The sequence below is a fragment of the Artemia franciscana genome, chromosome 17 (assembly GCF_032884065.1).
Source record: "Artemia franciscana chromosome 17, ASM3288406v1, whole genome shotgun sequence".
Lineage (NCBI taxonomy): Eukaryota > Metazoa > Arthropoda > Branchiopoda > Anostraca > Artemiidae > Artemia > Artemia franciscana.
This window is the reverse complement of record NC_088879.1, coordinates 17,538,537-17,554,631: the sequence shown is the minus strand read 5'-3', so window position 1 is coordinate 17,554,631 and position 16,095 is coordinate 17,538,537. Positions and strand designations below refer to the sequence as shown.

At 36.3% G+C, this 16,095-nt stretch overlaps 2 protein-coding genes across 3 annotated transcripts in view; both read left to right on the top strand.

Annotated features, from left to right (window-relative positions):
• The window catches only part of LOC136037941 (plexin-A4-like), a 317,250-nt gene that overhangs the window by 17,550 nt on the left and 283,605 nt on the right, over positions 1-16,095 (top strand). The window lies entirely within an intron of this gene.
• LOC136037502 (selenocysteine lyase-like) lies at positions 235-1,446 on the top strand. The gene has a single exon (XM_065720221.1). The coding sequence runs from the start codon at positions 235-237 to the stop codon at positions 1,444-1,446; it is 1,212 nt and encodes a 403-aa protein (XP_065576293.1).

Sequence of the window (16,095 nt, the reverse complement as noted above, 5' to 3'; positions counted from 1 at the left end):
TTTGGCTGACTTTAAAGCCTTTACCTGATTGTATGCTACGTCGATTAGAGAAGGTCCATCCACTGTACGCTTTCAATCTTTGGCTAGGTTCTCTCAATATATACGGCGGTACATCTTTATATTTATTTAGCTATAATTTTAATTCCCCTTTTTTTTTACTTTCTAATTTCTTGGCCATGGCTTTGCAGCTCCATGATTGAAGCTTTCTGTTATTAGGTATTATTTTGCAGAGCTATGGAACCAATATATCTTGATCACAATGCAACAACACCTTTAGCAGCAGAAGTTTCGAAAGCAATATCCGATGCATTAGATCTTTGGGGGAATCCCAGCTCTTTGTATGAAAAAGGGAAGATGGCAAAAAATGCTATCAGTAAAGCGCGGGAACAAATTGCCTCAATGATAAATTCCCATCCATCAGAGATCGTTTTTTGTTCGGGAGGAACTGAAGCAAATAATAATGTAATCTGGTCTGTCTTGGAAAGTTTTGATAAGTGGAAAGAAAGCACTGGTGATAAACATATTTTAGCACACGTTATTACGACTAGTGTGGAGCATGTTGCTGTTGAACGGCCACTAAAATACTGGCAAGATAAAGGAAGGCTTGAGGTCACTTTTGTTCCTGTAGACCCATCAACTGGAGCTGTTACGGTTGATGCAATCATGCACGCGTTTAGGCCAACTACTGTCCTTATATCAATTATTATGGCTAATAATGAGACTGGCGTCATAATGCCAATTCTTGAAATTGGGAGAGCTCTTGATAAGTATAGACAAGAGCGAAAATCATCATCGAGGCTACCGTTGTTTTTTCACACTGATGCAGCACAAGGTATTGGTAAAATAAAAGTCGATGTGAAGGAGTTAAATGTCGATTTTTTGGTGATTGTTGGACATAAGTTTTATGGCCCAAGAATTGGTGCTCTGTATGTGAGAAGTCTTGATAATGATGTTGAATATTATCCAATGCTATTTGGGGGAGGGCAAGAGCGTGGTTATCGCTCTGGGACCGAAAATACCCCAATGATTGTTGGACTCGGCCAAGCTGCAGAAATTGTAATCAAGAACTTAGCTGCTGATCAAAATCACTTTCGACTTTGTCGTGATGAACTTGAGTGTTGTCTTGAAAAACTTTTTGGGGATTCTATTTTGTTTAATCTTCGGGTTGGGAATCGCTTGCCTAATACATCAAGTGTATGTATTTCCCGTGATGGCATATATAATGGACATGAGCTTTTGTCAAGGTGTCCTTTTGTGTGTGCCAGCACCGGTTCGGCGTGTCATAGTGGATCAAAGCCTTCCGCTGTTCTGATTGCTTCTGGCTTGAGTGAAGAGAAGGCCCGATCCACTCTGAGGCTTACAGTTGGTAGATCCACACGTCTTGAGGATGTTAGAAAAGCAGCCGAAGCTATTAAAAAAGCATATGATTCCATGACCTGCAGCTAGGAAAAAAGTATTTTTCCAATCCAACGGGAAAAGATTTTCCATAATATATCGCAGTAATTTAAAATGTTCATTTACTTTGTTTGGTTCGATGTTCGGCTAAGGGTGCACAGCTAAGGTCAGCAAATTATACTAGAGCGCCGATCTTTCTGTTTCAGTTTCTAGGCTTAATAGGTTGCTAAGTGGCTGGGTATTAAACTGACTCTTGAGACGGTTATGAAAGTTTGGTAATTTGGGGCTTCGTGCTCACAGTGCGCTGAGTTTTCTTTCTCTGAGTGGTTTAAAGTTTGTAGAATTTTGAATTCATGCTATTATTTGCACACTTAGATAAATAAATTGTGGTAAATTATTTAGAATTTCCTAGTTGATTTGAAATTTCAGTAGACAGCTCAGGCATTGAATTTAATCTCCAAACGTATTATGCTGATCTTTGAGGAATTAAAAGGAACCAGTTTCAATGAGTCCATTTTTTGTTTGTACTGTAATTTACAGGGATTCGAATGAAAAATACGGTGAAATTTTTCTCGCTTAACTCATTAAATTTGAATAGACGGTAGAAACGTCATTTCATTTTTCCTCAGAGGTGAGGAAGAAGGCCAACGATAAAGAATTTAACTTTAGGATAACCATTGCTGCAAATTCTGCAGAAAACTCTGCATTAAGTCATTCACTTTAATTCTTAGAGCCAGTAGTTGGTCAAACTTGATTAATGGATAGATAGATAGATACTTTATTTTAATATACTTGAAAATACAAAAACTTTAATCCCCAACAGAGAGCAGATCTCGTAAGGTTGGGCGTGTAAATAATAAGACATACACAAAACAAAACATCTCATCATAATAATAGCAAAATTAACTTAATTAAAAAAAAAAACAATAACAACAATAACCTAGAAAACAAGGAATAAAAGAAAGGAAGGGAGAAAAGAAATGCTGGGCAGGAGGGGTGTGGCATGCCATCCTATCGCGAATACAAAAATAAAACTTATGAAAAAATATATTATCAATTTTTTAAGTTCCATCATTAAAGGTAAATAAACAGACTTTAAATAGCAATCTTTAATGATTACTTCTTTAAATACAGCTGAGATTTTGTGATTGGTTAAACTGAGTTTTATTATTCAGTCTATATTTATTCGCAATGAATGGTATTAGGTACCTAAGTGAAAACCTCGACCTTTCACATCTTACAAAAAGAATTCGGTATAATTTCGCCCACCGACAAGCCGAACAAGGGGGCAAAACCACTAGAGATTTATTGTAGAATAATTTTTAGAGATTTATTGTAAAAATATCTTAATTTAATTTGTAAATGCCATAAGGAAATAGTTACACCACATATAGGTTTTAAATCTGACAAACTTAGGAAAAAGAACATCGTTTTTGTTTCCGATGTATTTTCAGGTTTTAATGATCGATGTAAAAAACATTTCAAAGCATTCTTACTGCCCTATTTTATAGTAGCCTACCTGTAATTGTTTTAAATAGGTCCAAAAGGTATCAAGATAAATAATTGAGCAGTAATTCAAATGCGAAGCAATTAAATAGTGGTAAATTATTTTTAGTATGGAAAATGGATTTTTTTTTACACGATACGTCGACCGAATATAATGAGCAGGTTTAACCCTGATGATCAATACGATTACGAAAAAGACAGCAATGTGTCAAGAAAAACTCATGCATAACGGCATGACTAAACTCTACAAATTTTATTCTCACCAACCTGAAGCTCCTGACAAGAAATGGATTGATTGGCTCGTTTTGAACGACCAAAACCATACATTCAGTTTTAGTAAAATTTGGTTCTTATTGGAAGCAAACCATCAATTAACTGAAGTAGAAGTTAAAATTAAATTTTCAATTAATGTAGGCGAATATCTTGCTTTAACAGATATAGCTGTGTCATCTGCAAATGAAATAACAAGACTATTATTCCTCTGCAAACTGTGTGGAAGATCGTTAATATAAATCAGAAATAAGAATGAACCTAATGCTGAACCTTGAGGGACACCAATATCATTAAGGTTCTTTAAATCAAACAGTTTTCCATCGACTTCTACGCAATTTTACGTCGACACAGGTATAATTTTACTAAGTCTAGTCCTATCCCTCGTATGCCTGCATTTTCCATTTTGTCTGAAAGAATTTCATGGTTTGATGTGTCAAATGCTTTCTCAACATCGTAGAAAACAGTAGCCACATGGAAGTCATTATCTAAACAATCATTTAATTCTAATAAAAGAGCTGGAACTATGTGTTGTGTGGAATGGTGTGCCCAAAATCCAAACTAATATTTAGTAAAAAAAAAATATCTTATCCAAATAATTAGAAATCCTTTCTTTAATTTTTTTTTCCAACGCCTTAGATAAAGGCGATAAAATTGCAGTGGGACAATAATTATTTACATCAGACTTATCATCTTTTTTATGCACGAATGAACTCTCTTTATTAAATACTAAATTACAAAAACTATAAATACACACAACCGCCCGGGGGTAATGGAGTTACCCGGATAATTTTCTATCTACAAGGAAACATGAATAAGTGGTGCAGAAATCACTTCAGGAGTATTTTTTAAAAACTATTGATATTCCATCGTATCCCACTGAATTACCAATTTTTATGTTTTTAATAGTTTTATGGAATTTTTGGAGGACTAACTAGGGCCAGAAATATGCTCGCAACTTCAGAGGGAGGGAAATTATGTTGATGCATCCTACGAGAAGGAAAAAATCTATTTCTGCAGAAACAATACATTGTCCAACGCCAATAAAGTAATCACTAAACATATTAGCAACAGCTTGCGCTCCTCCAACTTCTTCTCTGTTTATGTCATAATACTTTGGGATGAGACAATTGTTTTTCGTCCAATTTTGTCCTTGATCAAATTTCAAGTTTTCTGGGGAGAATCAGAATTTTGAAGTGAATCTTCTTAATAGGCTCTTTCACTTTCTCTAAGTGAATACTTTCTCTAAAATTATCAAAACCAACAGTTTTTATAATTTTTAAACACATTATATTTATTTCTGTTGGGTACTTCATTTTGATCTTACATAAACGGGTTTTTCATGAAACTGGAAAGCTCAATACATAGTTATCCGATGCTTTTAAATCAATTGGCTATCTCAGATTCGCCAATCGATAGCAGATTGGTCCTCTTTGTGGCGAAATTGTCGTTGAGCGTCAAAAAATAGCAGAAAAAGCCATCTCCCCGTGGCACAATATTTTTGGTCACATAAAAAGAGCATATTCTAGGACCATTGATTCAGTTTCAGTACAACCCCGCAGTACAACACGCAGCCAAGATCTATCTTCTGGCAAAAAAGCCAAAAGTTCCACATTTTTGTAGTAGGAGCTTGTAATATCTACAGTAGAGTTCTCTTATATTTTTAATCTAATGGTGTTACTTCTATTAAGGTCACTCGACTTTTTAGGATGTTTTCTCCTTTTCGAAAATGAGGCAATTTCCTCAGGTCTATTGCTTTCAATGGATATCATTAAACTTAATGAATCACTTATATTTGGAATCAGCATAATAGCCAATTTTTTGATGTATTAATTGTTATTAAAAATCTTTTTTTAGTGTTTTGGTTACTATTGGGCCGAGTCAGTCCTTGCTTAAAGTTCGATACTAAGAACTGTTTGAAATGAATAGACTAGCTATCTTTTTCTTGCCTAACTTTTTTCGAGTGCTATAGTACTAGCCATACGAAAAAGTTGAAGAAAATTATAATAGAAGAACTTGGGAAATCATTTTAGAATGTGATAAGTAAGTCGCTGCGGTATTGTATTCAATTCCCAAAAATCGGGAGTGGGTAATGGTAAATGTTTTTTTCGAAAGCTAGGGAGAGGGAGTGGATTTTTTTTTTCAATTTTACAATGAAAATGTCTAAAAAAGATCCTTTTCAATGAAAATACTCCCGAAAAAGATATCCTTCAAAATCTATGGGGGTACATGACACCTACTCCCCCCCCCCCCCGAATTAACGCCAATGGAAGTGTGGTAGACCAATCTACTAAGTTGTCCATTTTTGAAGAAGTACTGTTTGTTGTTATACGACTTGATGTAAACAAGGGCGTTGACGTTGGAGTAAAATTCTCAGGATAAACTCTTCTAATAGTTATTTTCAACTACGTTGAAGCTATTCTAAGAGCACCGTGAGAGCTGCTGCATTATCAGTGTGATAAATTTCTTGCACTGTATATCCAAAACTAGATCAAGCTTGACAATGTAAGCTCTAGCATTGTGAGCGATATACTTGTCAGTGACTAAGCTTCTTGTAGAGTAAAAGATCTCAGTGCTATATCTGAAAAACTCAGTAGTAAAAGTGTACAGTCACTGACAACTATTCACTTACTGTCTTTTGACTGTAGAGCGAAACAGATGTTCTTTTATGCTTTCCAAAAGTGTTGAAATAAAATCTAGCATTTAAAAAATCGAAGTGCAGATATGTAATCTTGCATTTGAAATAAAAATGCTGGTGTGAAATCTTGTGATTTCGCATAGCGTAATTAAATTGAAGCAAAAGCTTTTAACCTCAGAACAAAAGAAGGTCTTTTCCCTACTCACCAGAAGAGAACATTAAGCTGTGAATCCTTAAGGCACGATTTTTTACACCGACCTTCCAAATTCAAAACACGTGCAGTGCTTCCAAGTTCTAAAAATATACATTTTCAGTTATGCTCGATCCACGCCATAGCTACACCTTTTGATAAAAAGCCAGAATAACGAGTGATTTTGAGTTTCTAGCTTGCACTAAAGAAGAGTAAAGCTGAATTGTCGAAAGCTTCCGTTGAAAAAGTCTATATCAGCACTAATTTATTTCCGTGTATCGTTTATTAATTGAACATACCTCAAATCAACAAATTATGAAATAAAAAAAACGAGTTTTTTTAAATGAAAGTAAGGAGCGACATTGAAACTTAAAACGAACAGAAATTACTCCGTATATAAAAGGGGCTTTTCCTCTTCAACGCCTTGCTCTTTACGCTAAAGTTTGACTCTTTCTCTTAACTCTACCTCTTAAAACAGTAAAAAACTTTAGCGTAAAGAGCGGGGCGTTGAAGAGGAAATTGCTGACGCAGTGTTCCTGCGTAATTTTGATTTTATCCCCTGGTGTGACTATGCTGAAGTGTCATTCGGGCATTAAGTGCAGCGTATACGGCCATGGCTACCCTATCCCATTGAATAGTGACGTTCGCCAAAATACTATATCTCTTTGTTAGTCCTTTTTTAAATTAAATAAAAAACAAGTTTTTTTTTTAACTACAAGTAAGGAGCGACATTAAAACTTAAAACGAACAGAAATTGTTCCAGATATGAAAGAGGTTGTCCCCTCCTCAACGCCTCGCTCTTTACGCTACAGTTTGAGTCTTTGTAGCAACTCTACTTTTTAAAACAATAAAAACAGACTTTAGCGTGAAGTGCGAGGCGTTGAGAAGGGGACAACCTCTTTCGTATACGGAAAAATTTCTGTTTGTTTTACGTTTTAATGTCGCTCCTTACTTGTAGTTAAAAAAACTTTTTTTTTATTTAATTTCTGAACCTTTTTGAATTAATGTATGTTTTGATTTTGGCTTACCGCACATGAATAATTAAAACGAAATTATCACACTAGTTTTTTTTTTGCTAAATAGCTTTCTCATAGTTCTGATCGGACGATTTTGATAAAACAAAGGGGTGGAGGAGGATGCCTAGTTGCCTTCCAATTTCCGGTTACTTAAAAAATGCAATAAGAATTTTTATTTTTTACGAACTTTTTTATTAGTAAAAAATATACGTAACTTGTGAATTAAATTACGCAATGAACTTCTGTATTTGTGTATTTTTATTACGTATATGAGGGGGTTCGCTCCCTCGTCAATACCCTGCTCTTTATACTGAGCTTGAATTTTTTCCCAATTCTTTAACCCTGAATCACAAAGGCCGTAGAATAAATGTTTGAAATTACTAAAAATACTTTAGCATAAAGAGTAAGGTATTGTGGAGGAGACGAACTCCCTTATATACGTAATATTTTCTGTTCGTTTTAAGTTTTAATGCTGCTCATTACTTCCAGTTGAAAAAAAATATTTATTTTCTCATTGTTTTTTTTTCTTTTTTTTTGAAATAATGCTAGAAAAACCTGGGACCTCTTCATGGAAATTATCTTCCCTCATGATAAATTCGTCCATGGAAGCATCCTCCCACGTAACCCCCTCCCCCAACACACCCGGACCCAACGCTAAAAATACCCCTGAAAACGTCTGTACACTTCATAATAATCATTTCTGCATGTAAACAATGGTCAAAGTTTGTACCTTGCAGCCCCTCCCCCGGGGACTGTGGGGGATGAAGTCGTCCCCAAAGACATAATGTTTAGGTTTCCGACTAAGTTGAACAGAATGGATATCTCAGAATTTTGACCCGACGACTTTGGGGGGAAAATGAGCGTGGGAAGGAGCCTGTGTGCCCTCCATTTTTTTGGTCACTTAAAAAGGGCTCTAGAACTTTTAATTTTCGTTAGAATGAGCCCTCTCACGACATTCTAGGACCACTGGGTCGATACGATCAACCCTGAAAAAAAAAGAAGCAAAAACAAATAAACACGCATCCGTGATCTTTCTTCTGGCAAAAAATACAAAATTCCATATTTTTGTTTATAGGAGCTTGAAACTTCTACAGTAGGGTTCTCTGATACGCTGAATCTGATGATATGATTTTCGTTAATATTCTATGACTCTTAGGGGGTGTTTCCCCCTATTTTCTAAAATTAATCAAATTTTCTCAAGCTTGTAACTTTTGATGGGTGATACTAAACTTGATGAAACTTGTATATTTGAAATCAGCATTAAAATGCGATTCTTTTGATGTAACTATTGGTATCACAATTCCGTTTTTTAGAGTTTTGGTGTCTATTGAGCCGGTTCGCTCCGTTTGTTTACCACGAACCGTTTGGTTTGAAAAAAAAGAGAATATTCTCAGGCATAGGTTCCTATTTTTTCGATCCTTGGGGAAGATTTTGGGAATGTCTCTACCCAAAGGTAATGGACAATATACTGGTTATTCTAAGTGCACACAGTTCTTATTTATAGGTTGGGAGTAAAAAAAGGTAAAGGATACGGCATTAGACTTTACAGTCCCTACCGGCGGTGCTGATCTCTGTTTCTTGGCCCTTCAGCCAGGAAGTGCAATGGGGGATTGGGGGCCAACCATCCTGTGCTTTCGCACACCCTTCCTGTTTACCCTCCCCAGATTTCTCCAGGTACCCATTTAAAGCTGGGTCGACTCTGGCTAAGCTTACAGTCACACCACTGACTCCCGTCCCAAACTGAACAATTGGGTACACTGGGATTCGAACCCGCGTCCTCTCAGACAAAGGATCCCAAATCCAGCGCACCAACCGACTCGGCTAGGACGGCTAGACTCGGATAGGACGGCTAGTCCAAGGTTGGAGTGGGAGATGTAAAAATTAATGCAGTTTTAAGCCATTTTTCCGAGAGGGTGACCGAGGGAAAAATTGACATGGCTTTTCTACTACTTTCCTTGTTTAATGTTGTTGTGCCCAAAAACGATGACTGTACCTCTCATGTTCATAATTTTACAATAGAGTGGAAATTAAACTTTCCTGCTTTTTCTATAACGCTATTTGCTGCAGGATATGAATGAACTTCGAGAATTTAAATGATGATTTTCTTTATAAGTATTGACTGTGGTTGACGGTTTAGCTAAACGGTGTGTGTTCATTATGGCCTGTAGAAGCCTCATATGAATATATATGGTAATTTTTGCGCTAGAACTGTCGAGAATTTTTTTTTACTAGTCACGGTTGGTCTCCCGTTCGGTACTTCATTTGAAATAAGTACAACTCTGTCAATAGTATCATTGAAGGAAAGTTTACTCAAGGAATCTTTCTGGCTTTCTCCATCATTTGAGAAAAATGAGAGATAAGCCTTTTTGAATCGAGCAAAAAAAAACAACAACAAAAAAACACCGCTGTAAGATTACAGTGAAAAAAGTAGGGAAATGTGATGTGTTTATTTGGAAAAGCCCCCTTTAGCAACGCTCAAGTATGTATTCTTATTAGTGGTTAAGTTGTAGACATTTTAAACATCAATCTTAGTTAATTACTTCATTTCCACCATGTCTTCAACTAACAGGTGCACAAATGAATATTTTTCGCTTTTATAATGAGAAGACTCAAAGCTCGTTTCAGCCCCAAGAGAGTTGGGTGGAACAATGCTATCCAAGGGAGTTTAATAGGGGTGCAAACAATTAGAATTCCACTCGAGGCTTGGTCTGTTGTAAATAACCCCAAGGATGGAGGAAATTTGACATTTGGTTATGTGATATTCTTCAACTGACAAGGCTCTGCTGAGAGGATTGTCTTGTTGTAAAGATGACAAAGAATATGATTTTTTTTTCCAACACTTTCTTTGACTTGTTGTTCCCGATATAGCTGAAGTAAAATTCACTTTTTTCCGTGAATGCTTGTTGTAACCCGAAAAACAAAGAAAAGCAAAGTGTGTTTGAAAATATTGCCTTGGTGCTAAATGAATTGTCGCCGTTCTCGAAATATGATTATTCGGTGATGTAATTTCGTCCAAATTCGGGGTGGAGGAGCGAAGTTGGAGCCGGTTTCTCCAAACCAAATGAAAATGACAGTGAAAAATGATACATAGCTGGCACGCACGCAGGGGGGAGGGGGCCTTCGGGCCCGGGTCCCCCAAAATTTTGTGAAATGTGTAATTTCCCCATGGTTTCTTGGTATTTCTGGCAAAAGTAGGACATAAATTAAGAATCTAGATACATGTTTGAAGCCTTTTTGGGGGGATTTTACAGAATGCAATTATCCAGTCAAGTCACTGCCCAATTATTAACCCATTTTCTGTCTAACTGTTTACCCTCTTTGAAGTAATTAGCAATTGTACTGTTATTTTTTTTTTTTTTTTTTTTGTAAAGAGAGTGCTTTCCACAGCAAAATAGAATTATCCTTGATGTTAGGGCGTTTATCCCCCCCCCTTTTGAGGATAAAGTGCAGCTTTTAATGGATCAATTCTGGAAACTATCGTTTTTCATTAAAATCTACGTTTTTATGGCACTTGATATTAACCAAGTGACATAGGGCAATCGCAAATTCTGTCGGTCTGTCTGTCGGTTTGTCGGTCCCGGTTTTGTTACTTTAGGCACTTCCAGGTAAGCTAGGACGATGGAATTTGGCGGGCGTATCAGGGACCGGACCAGATTAAATTAGAAATAGTATTTTTCCCGATTTGATCATCTGGAGGGGAGTGGGGGGCCCGTTAATTCGGAGACAATAGAAAAAATGAAGTATTTTTAACTTAAGAACGGTTGATCAGATCTTAATGAAATTTGATGTTTGGAAGGATATCGTGTCTCAGAGCTGTTGTTTTAAATCCCGACCGGATCTGGTGACATTGGGGGGGAGTTGGGAGGGGGAAACCTAAAATATTGGAAAACACTTAGAGTGGGAAAAATAAGCACAAGTCCTAGATACATGATTGACATAACCGGAACGGATCTGCTCTCTTTGGGGTAGTTGGGGGGGGGGCTAAATCTGAAAAATTAGAAAAAATGAGGTATTTTTAACTTACGAACGGCTGATCAGATCTCAATGAAATTTGATATTTAGAAGGATATCGTGTCTCAAAGCTCTCATTTTAAATCCTGACCGGATCTTGTGACATTGGGGGGAGTTTGGGGGTGGGAAACCTAAAATCATGGAAAACGCTTATATTGGAGGGATCGGGATTAAACTTGGTGGGGAAAATAAGCAGAAGTCTTAGACACGTAATTTACATAATTGGAACAGATCCGCTTTATTGGGGGGGGGGGTAATTGTGAAAAATTAGAAAAAATGACGTATTTTTAACTTACGAAGGAGTGTTCGGACCTTCATGAAACTTCATATTTAGAAGGACATCGTGACTCAGATCTCTTATTTTGAATCCCAACCGGATCCAGCGTCGTTGGGGGGGGGGTCAATTGGGGGGGACCGGAAATTTTAGATAATACTTAAAGCGGAGAGATCTGGATGAAACTGGATGGGAAGAATAAAAACCTGTCTAAGATACGTGACTGACATAACCGGACCGGATCTGCTCTCTTTGGTGGAGTTGGGGGGGGGGTTGATTTGGAAAAATGAGATCCTGTGACATTGGGGGGTGTTGGAGGGGGAAACCGGAATTCTTGGAAAACGAAAATTGGGGTATTTTTATCTTACGAGTATGTGATCGGATCTTAATGAAATTTGATATTTAGAAGGAATCCATGTCTCAGAGCTCTTATTTCTAATCTCGACCAGATCTTTTGACATTGGGGGCAGTTGGAGTGGGGAATCTTGGAAAACACTTGGAGTGGAGGAATCGGGATGAAGCTTGGTGGATTGGATAAGCAAATGTCCTTGATACGTGATTGACGTAACCGTACTGGATTCGCTCTCTTTGGGGGAATTGGGGGAGGCGCCCAGTGATTTGGCGAGTTTGGTGCTTCTGGACGTGTTAAGACGATGAAAATTGGTAGGCGTGTCAGGGAGCTGCACACATTGACTTGATAAAGTTTTTCTTTCCCAAATTCGACCATCTGGAGGGCTAAAGGGAGAGGAAAAATTAGAAAAAATTAGGTATTTATAACTTACGAGTGGGTGATCGGATCTTAATGAATTTTGATATTTAGAAGGACATCGTGACTCAGAGCCCTTATTCTAAATCCTGACCGGCATTAAGCCTCTAATTTTCTTTTTAAATCAATCTATTGATTTTTAGAATTTTGTTAGAGCTCATACCATATAAGCTCTTAGATCTTAGCTCTTCTTGCCTCGTCACAAGTGCCATATGAGCTCTTAGCTCTTGTTGCAATAGAAGAACTATCCCCACAGCACCCATATTACACTGTTAACCCTAAAATTTCCCTTTCAGTGGGATATAATAGATTAAACACTGGTTCTAAATCGCTATGAACATAACCTGAGCCTAAAACGTACTTTTGAGGCTTCAGCCTTCTTACCCCATCCGCTACAATATTACAGATTAAAGTTAATCTGTATTTTCCAATATACGTGCTTTTTGCATTACTAAATAAAAAAGCGCTACTTTATATCTGCTCTTTCGAAGGTTTTGCCCCCCCCCCCCGAAAAAAAAAATTCATGCGTACGTGCCTGATACATAGTATCATAAAGGCAAATATACACTAAAGAAAACTGACCCGTTTCTCTGGATGCTTGAATTGGCCTTATCTTAGTTTTGGCAAGATTTTGAAGAAACTAAATTTCGTGTGGGGGGGCAAACTTTGGTTTGGGGAGGGGACTGGGTTCTGGGGGGGGGAATGATGCTCATTATTTTTCACATCATTTTCTAAATTATTCCATGTTTGGAAAATGACCTTTTTATTATAAGCCTTCATAATAAATAAAAACGTACCTGATCAAAAATAAAAATTTGTGATTTTGTAATTTGCCCTATTTTTGCACGGGATAATTTCATTGCAAGAGCACCGGTGAGTTGATTGGATAAATGAATCGTCATCTTCGAATGAGGTTGTAAAACCGATATGAGCGCACGGAGCTTGAATACTATTTTGTAGCCACATCAAATCATTCAGTGATTTCTCTTTACAACATTAAAATGGCAATGGCATGGATATTTTTACCTCTTATTCAAACTGACTTGTGTCTTGGAAATACAAGCTGCCGTCTAAAGTCTTCAGTTTACCTCACCTTTATACTGTTTGTATCATCTGGTGCAAAATCTTAGGGCCTGGTGTGGGGTGTGGCCCGCACTTTGAGTTATCAAATAAAAGATCTGTAAAACCATCAATTACAGATGATTGTCCGTTAGCAGGTATGGATCCAGGGGTGCCACTCATCATTCTCTGTGACGTAACTATAGTTTGCTTTCAAGCATTTTCTTAGCTAGATTTATACACATATATTAAGCAAAAAATGACTTTCATCAAAGACATAATTGCTACAAATTTGTATGTTCAAAGTATACAGAAACTCTATTCAATTTTACATCATTAGTCACGGACGTCACTAATTGTATTTTATGCAACCTTTCTTTGGCACTGGTTGTAGAGGAAAAAAAAACGACAGTATTGAGAATATGAAATTTTCCTCGAATGCACGTTTTTCCCCCCATTTATATATATATATATTATATATATATATATATATATATATATATATATATATATATATATATATATATATATATATATATATATATATATATATATATATATATATATATATATATATATATATGTATATATACTTCTTTAAATATGATATTACATCTTTTGAATGGTAATGTGCCATATCTGAATGAGTTTTCGTCTAGTTATAAACAAAGAATAAAAACATGTTTACATTTGTATGCCTAATTAAATGGTTCGGGCTTTCCCAGTCTGTCAGTGAAAAAGTGTCAGTCTGTCAGTCTGCGCACACAGAAAAAAATTGAGGATGGAAACTATAGGATTTTCGGAAGTGGTCTGGTTCTAGAGACACCATGTTTTTTGGTCGAGCACTTCGAGCTTTTTCTTCCAAGCCACCAGCAAAGGTTTCCTAAAGTGTTTGACGCAGGCAGAACCGGTTGTTTTAGTCTGTCTCTCTATTACCCCCATTGTCGGCCACCTTTCATGTTAAATGCCTGGTAGATGTTTTCTCGCCTATTGTAATACTTTTCCTGTATTATCTTACATGTATTGTAAAGATGGTCGGTGCACTGGATATAAACAGTAGAATAGCGAAGGTCTAGGTCCTGTTTAAAAAAGGTTTAGAAGAATAGGGAGATAAGTCTGCCAGCCAAGATTTGAAAATCGGAAGCTTCGATACTGACAGTTGTAAAATCTGGTTTTAAAAGTGGGTGCTTCGGAAAGTAGATTTGTTTTCCGGAGGAATTGTCTTGGGTACCTGTTTGACTGACCTTATGTCAAATAATAAGCTATACGAGAAATTTGGTCGATCCTATTTTCCAGGACTGTAATGAAAGAATGGCTTGGACATGTTTTACAGATGAAGAATGGCAAGATTGGCAAAGATTGTGCCAATCACGATCTGTCAATCGCTAATTGACAGATATGTGAGTAAACGACAAGTTTTAATAGAAATTTTGATTATTTTGCTGGCAGTCATCTAAAAAGCATTATATTCTATTTTATAAGGGATCCGAACCAAGGCATTTTTTTGTATAAATAAAAAAGGACGCATTATTTTCACAATTCTAAAAAATTGTGCCTACGCCACTTTGGCTCATCCGGATACTCAGAGATGGAAATAATTTTATTAATTATGGCAATGTTTTCGGAATTTGTAAATGTGTCGTGTAGATCAGCTACCACTATTTAAGCCTGAAAACCCTACATCTACCTACCACGTATTGGCTAACTTCCAACTGATGAACCGTTGATATTCGTCTTTATTATCACTAACTGTGATTCCATTGGGTTTCTATTTATGGGAATTACATATTAAAAGCACCTGTCTTTGGAGGAATTTGTTTCTAGGACAATTAAAATTGCTTCTTTTTTTTCAAAATCGAGGAACATAAAAGATAAACAAACCGAGTTCCAAAAACACTCCGATAAAACAAACAAAGGAGCGATTTACAGAAAGAAAGAAGAAAATTCAAGACCATAAGCCTTGGAAAATATCTGAATAGAAAGTATCAAATAATAATAACGAAAAATAAATAAAATCTCAAGCGTTTGTTAAGTTCTAGAAAAAAATGGAAAGGGTTATGAATAGAGGATATTTTCAGACTTCCGGCAAAAGTTATCCATTTTAATTGTAGCTATTTCCAACGGCTCGTTGATTTTAAATCGGAGAATTTATTTAACAGCGCCATCAGTCGACTGAGTTCAGCAACGGGAATTTTGTACCCACAGCAAATGACATACACCTTGATAGACACCAAGGGAAGTGAGACTTAGCCATTATTCCATAGCTGAGATTTCGAGTACTCATCTACGGAATTTTATTTTTTGAAATTTGTTTTGCGTTTTTTATGGCAATTACATAAAAAAAACTAGTTTTTTTAACTGAAAGTAAGGAGCGACATTAAAACTTAAAACGAACAGAAATTACTCCATATATGAAATGGGTTGTCCCCTCCGCAATCCCTCGCTCTTTACGCTAAAGTTTGACTCTTTGCCACAATTCTGCTTTTTAAAACAATTAAAAGCTTTAGCGTAAAGAGCGAGGGATTGCGGAGGGGACAACCCATTTCATATATGGAGTAATTTCTGTTCGTTTTAAGTTTTAATGTCGCTCCTTACTTTCAGTTAAAAAAAACTAGTTTTTTTATGTAATTTCTGAACGTTTTTGAATTAATGCATGCTTGATTGTGGCTCTCCACACATAAATTATTAAAATGAAATTTGCATATTAATTCCTTTTTTGGCTAAATGGCTTCCTCTTAGTTTTGATCAGACGATTTTGAGAAATAAGGATGGGGAAGGAGGCCTAGTTGCCATACAATTTTTCGGTTACATAAAAAGGCAACTATAAATTTTAATTTTTAACGAATTTTTTTATTAGTAAAAAATATACGTAACTTAAGAATTAACTTACGTAACAAACTTTTATATTCTTTAATTTTTATTATGTATATGAGGGGGTTTGTACCCTCGTTAATACCTCGTTCTTTACAC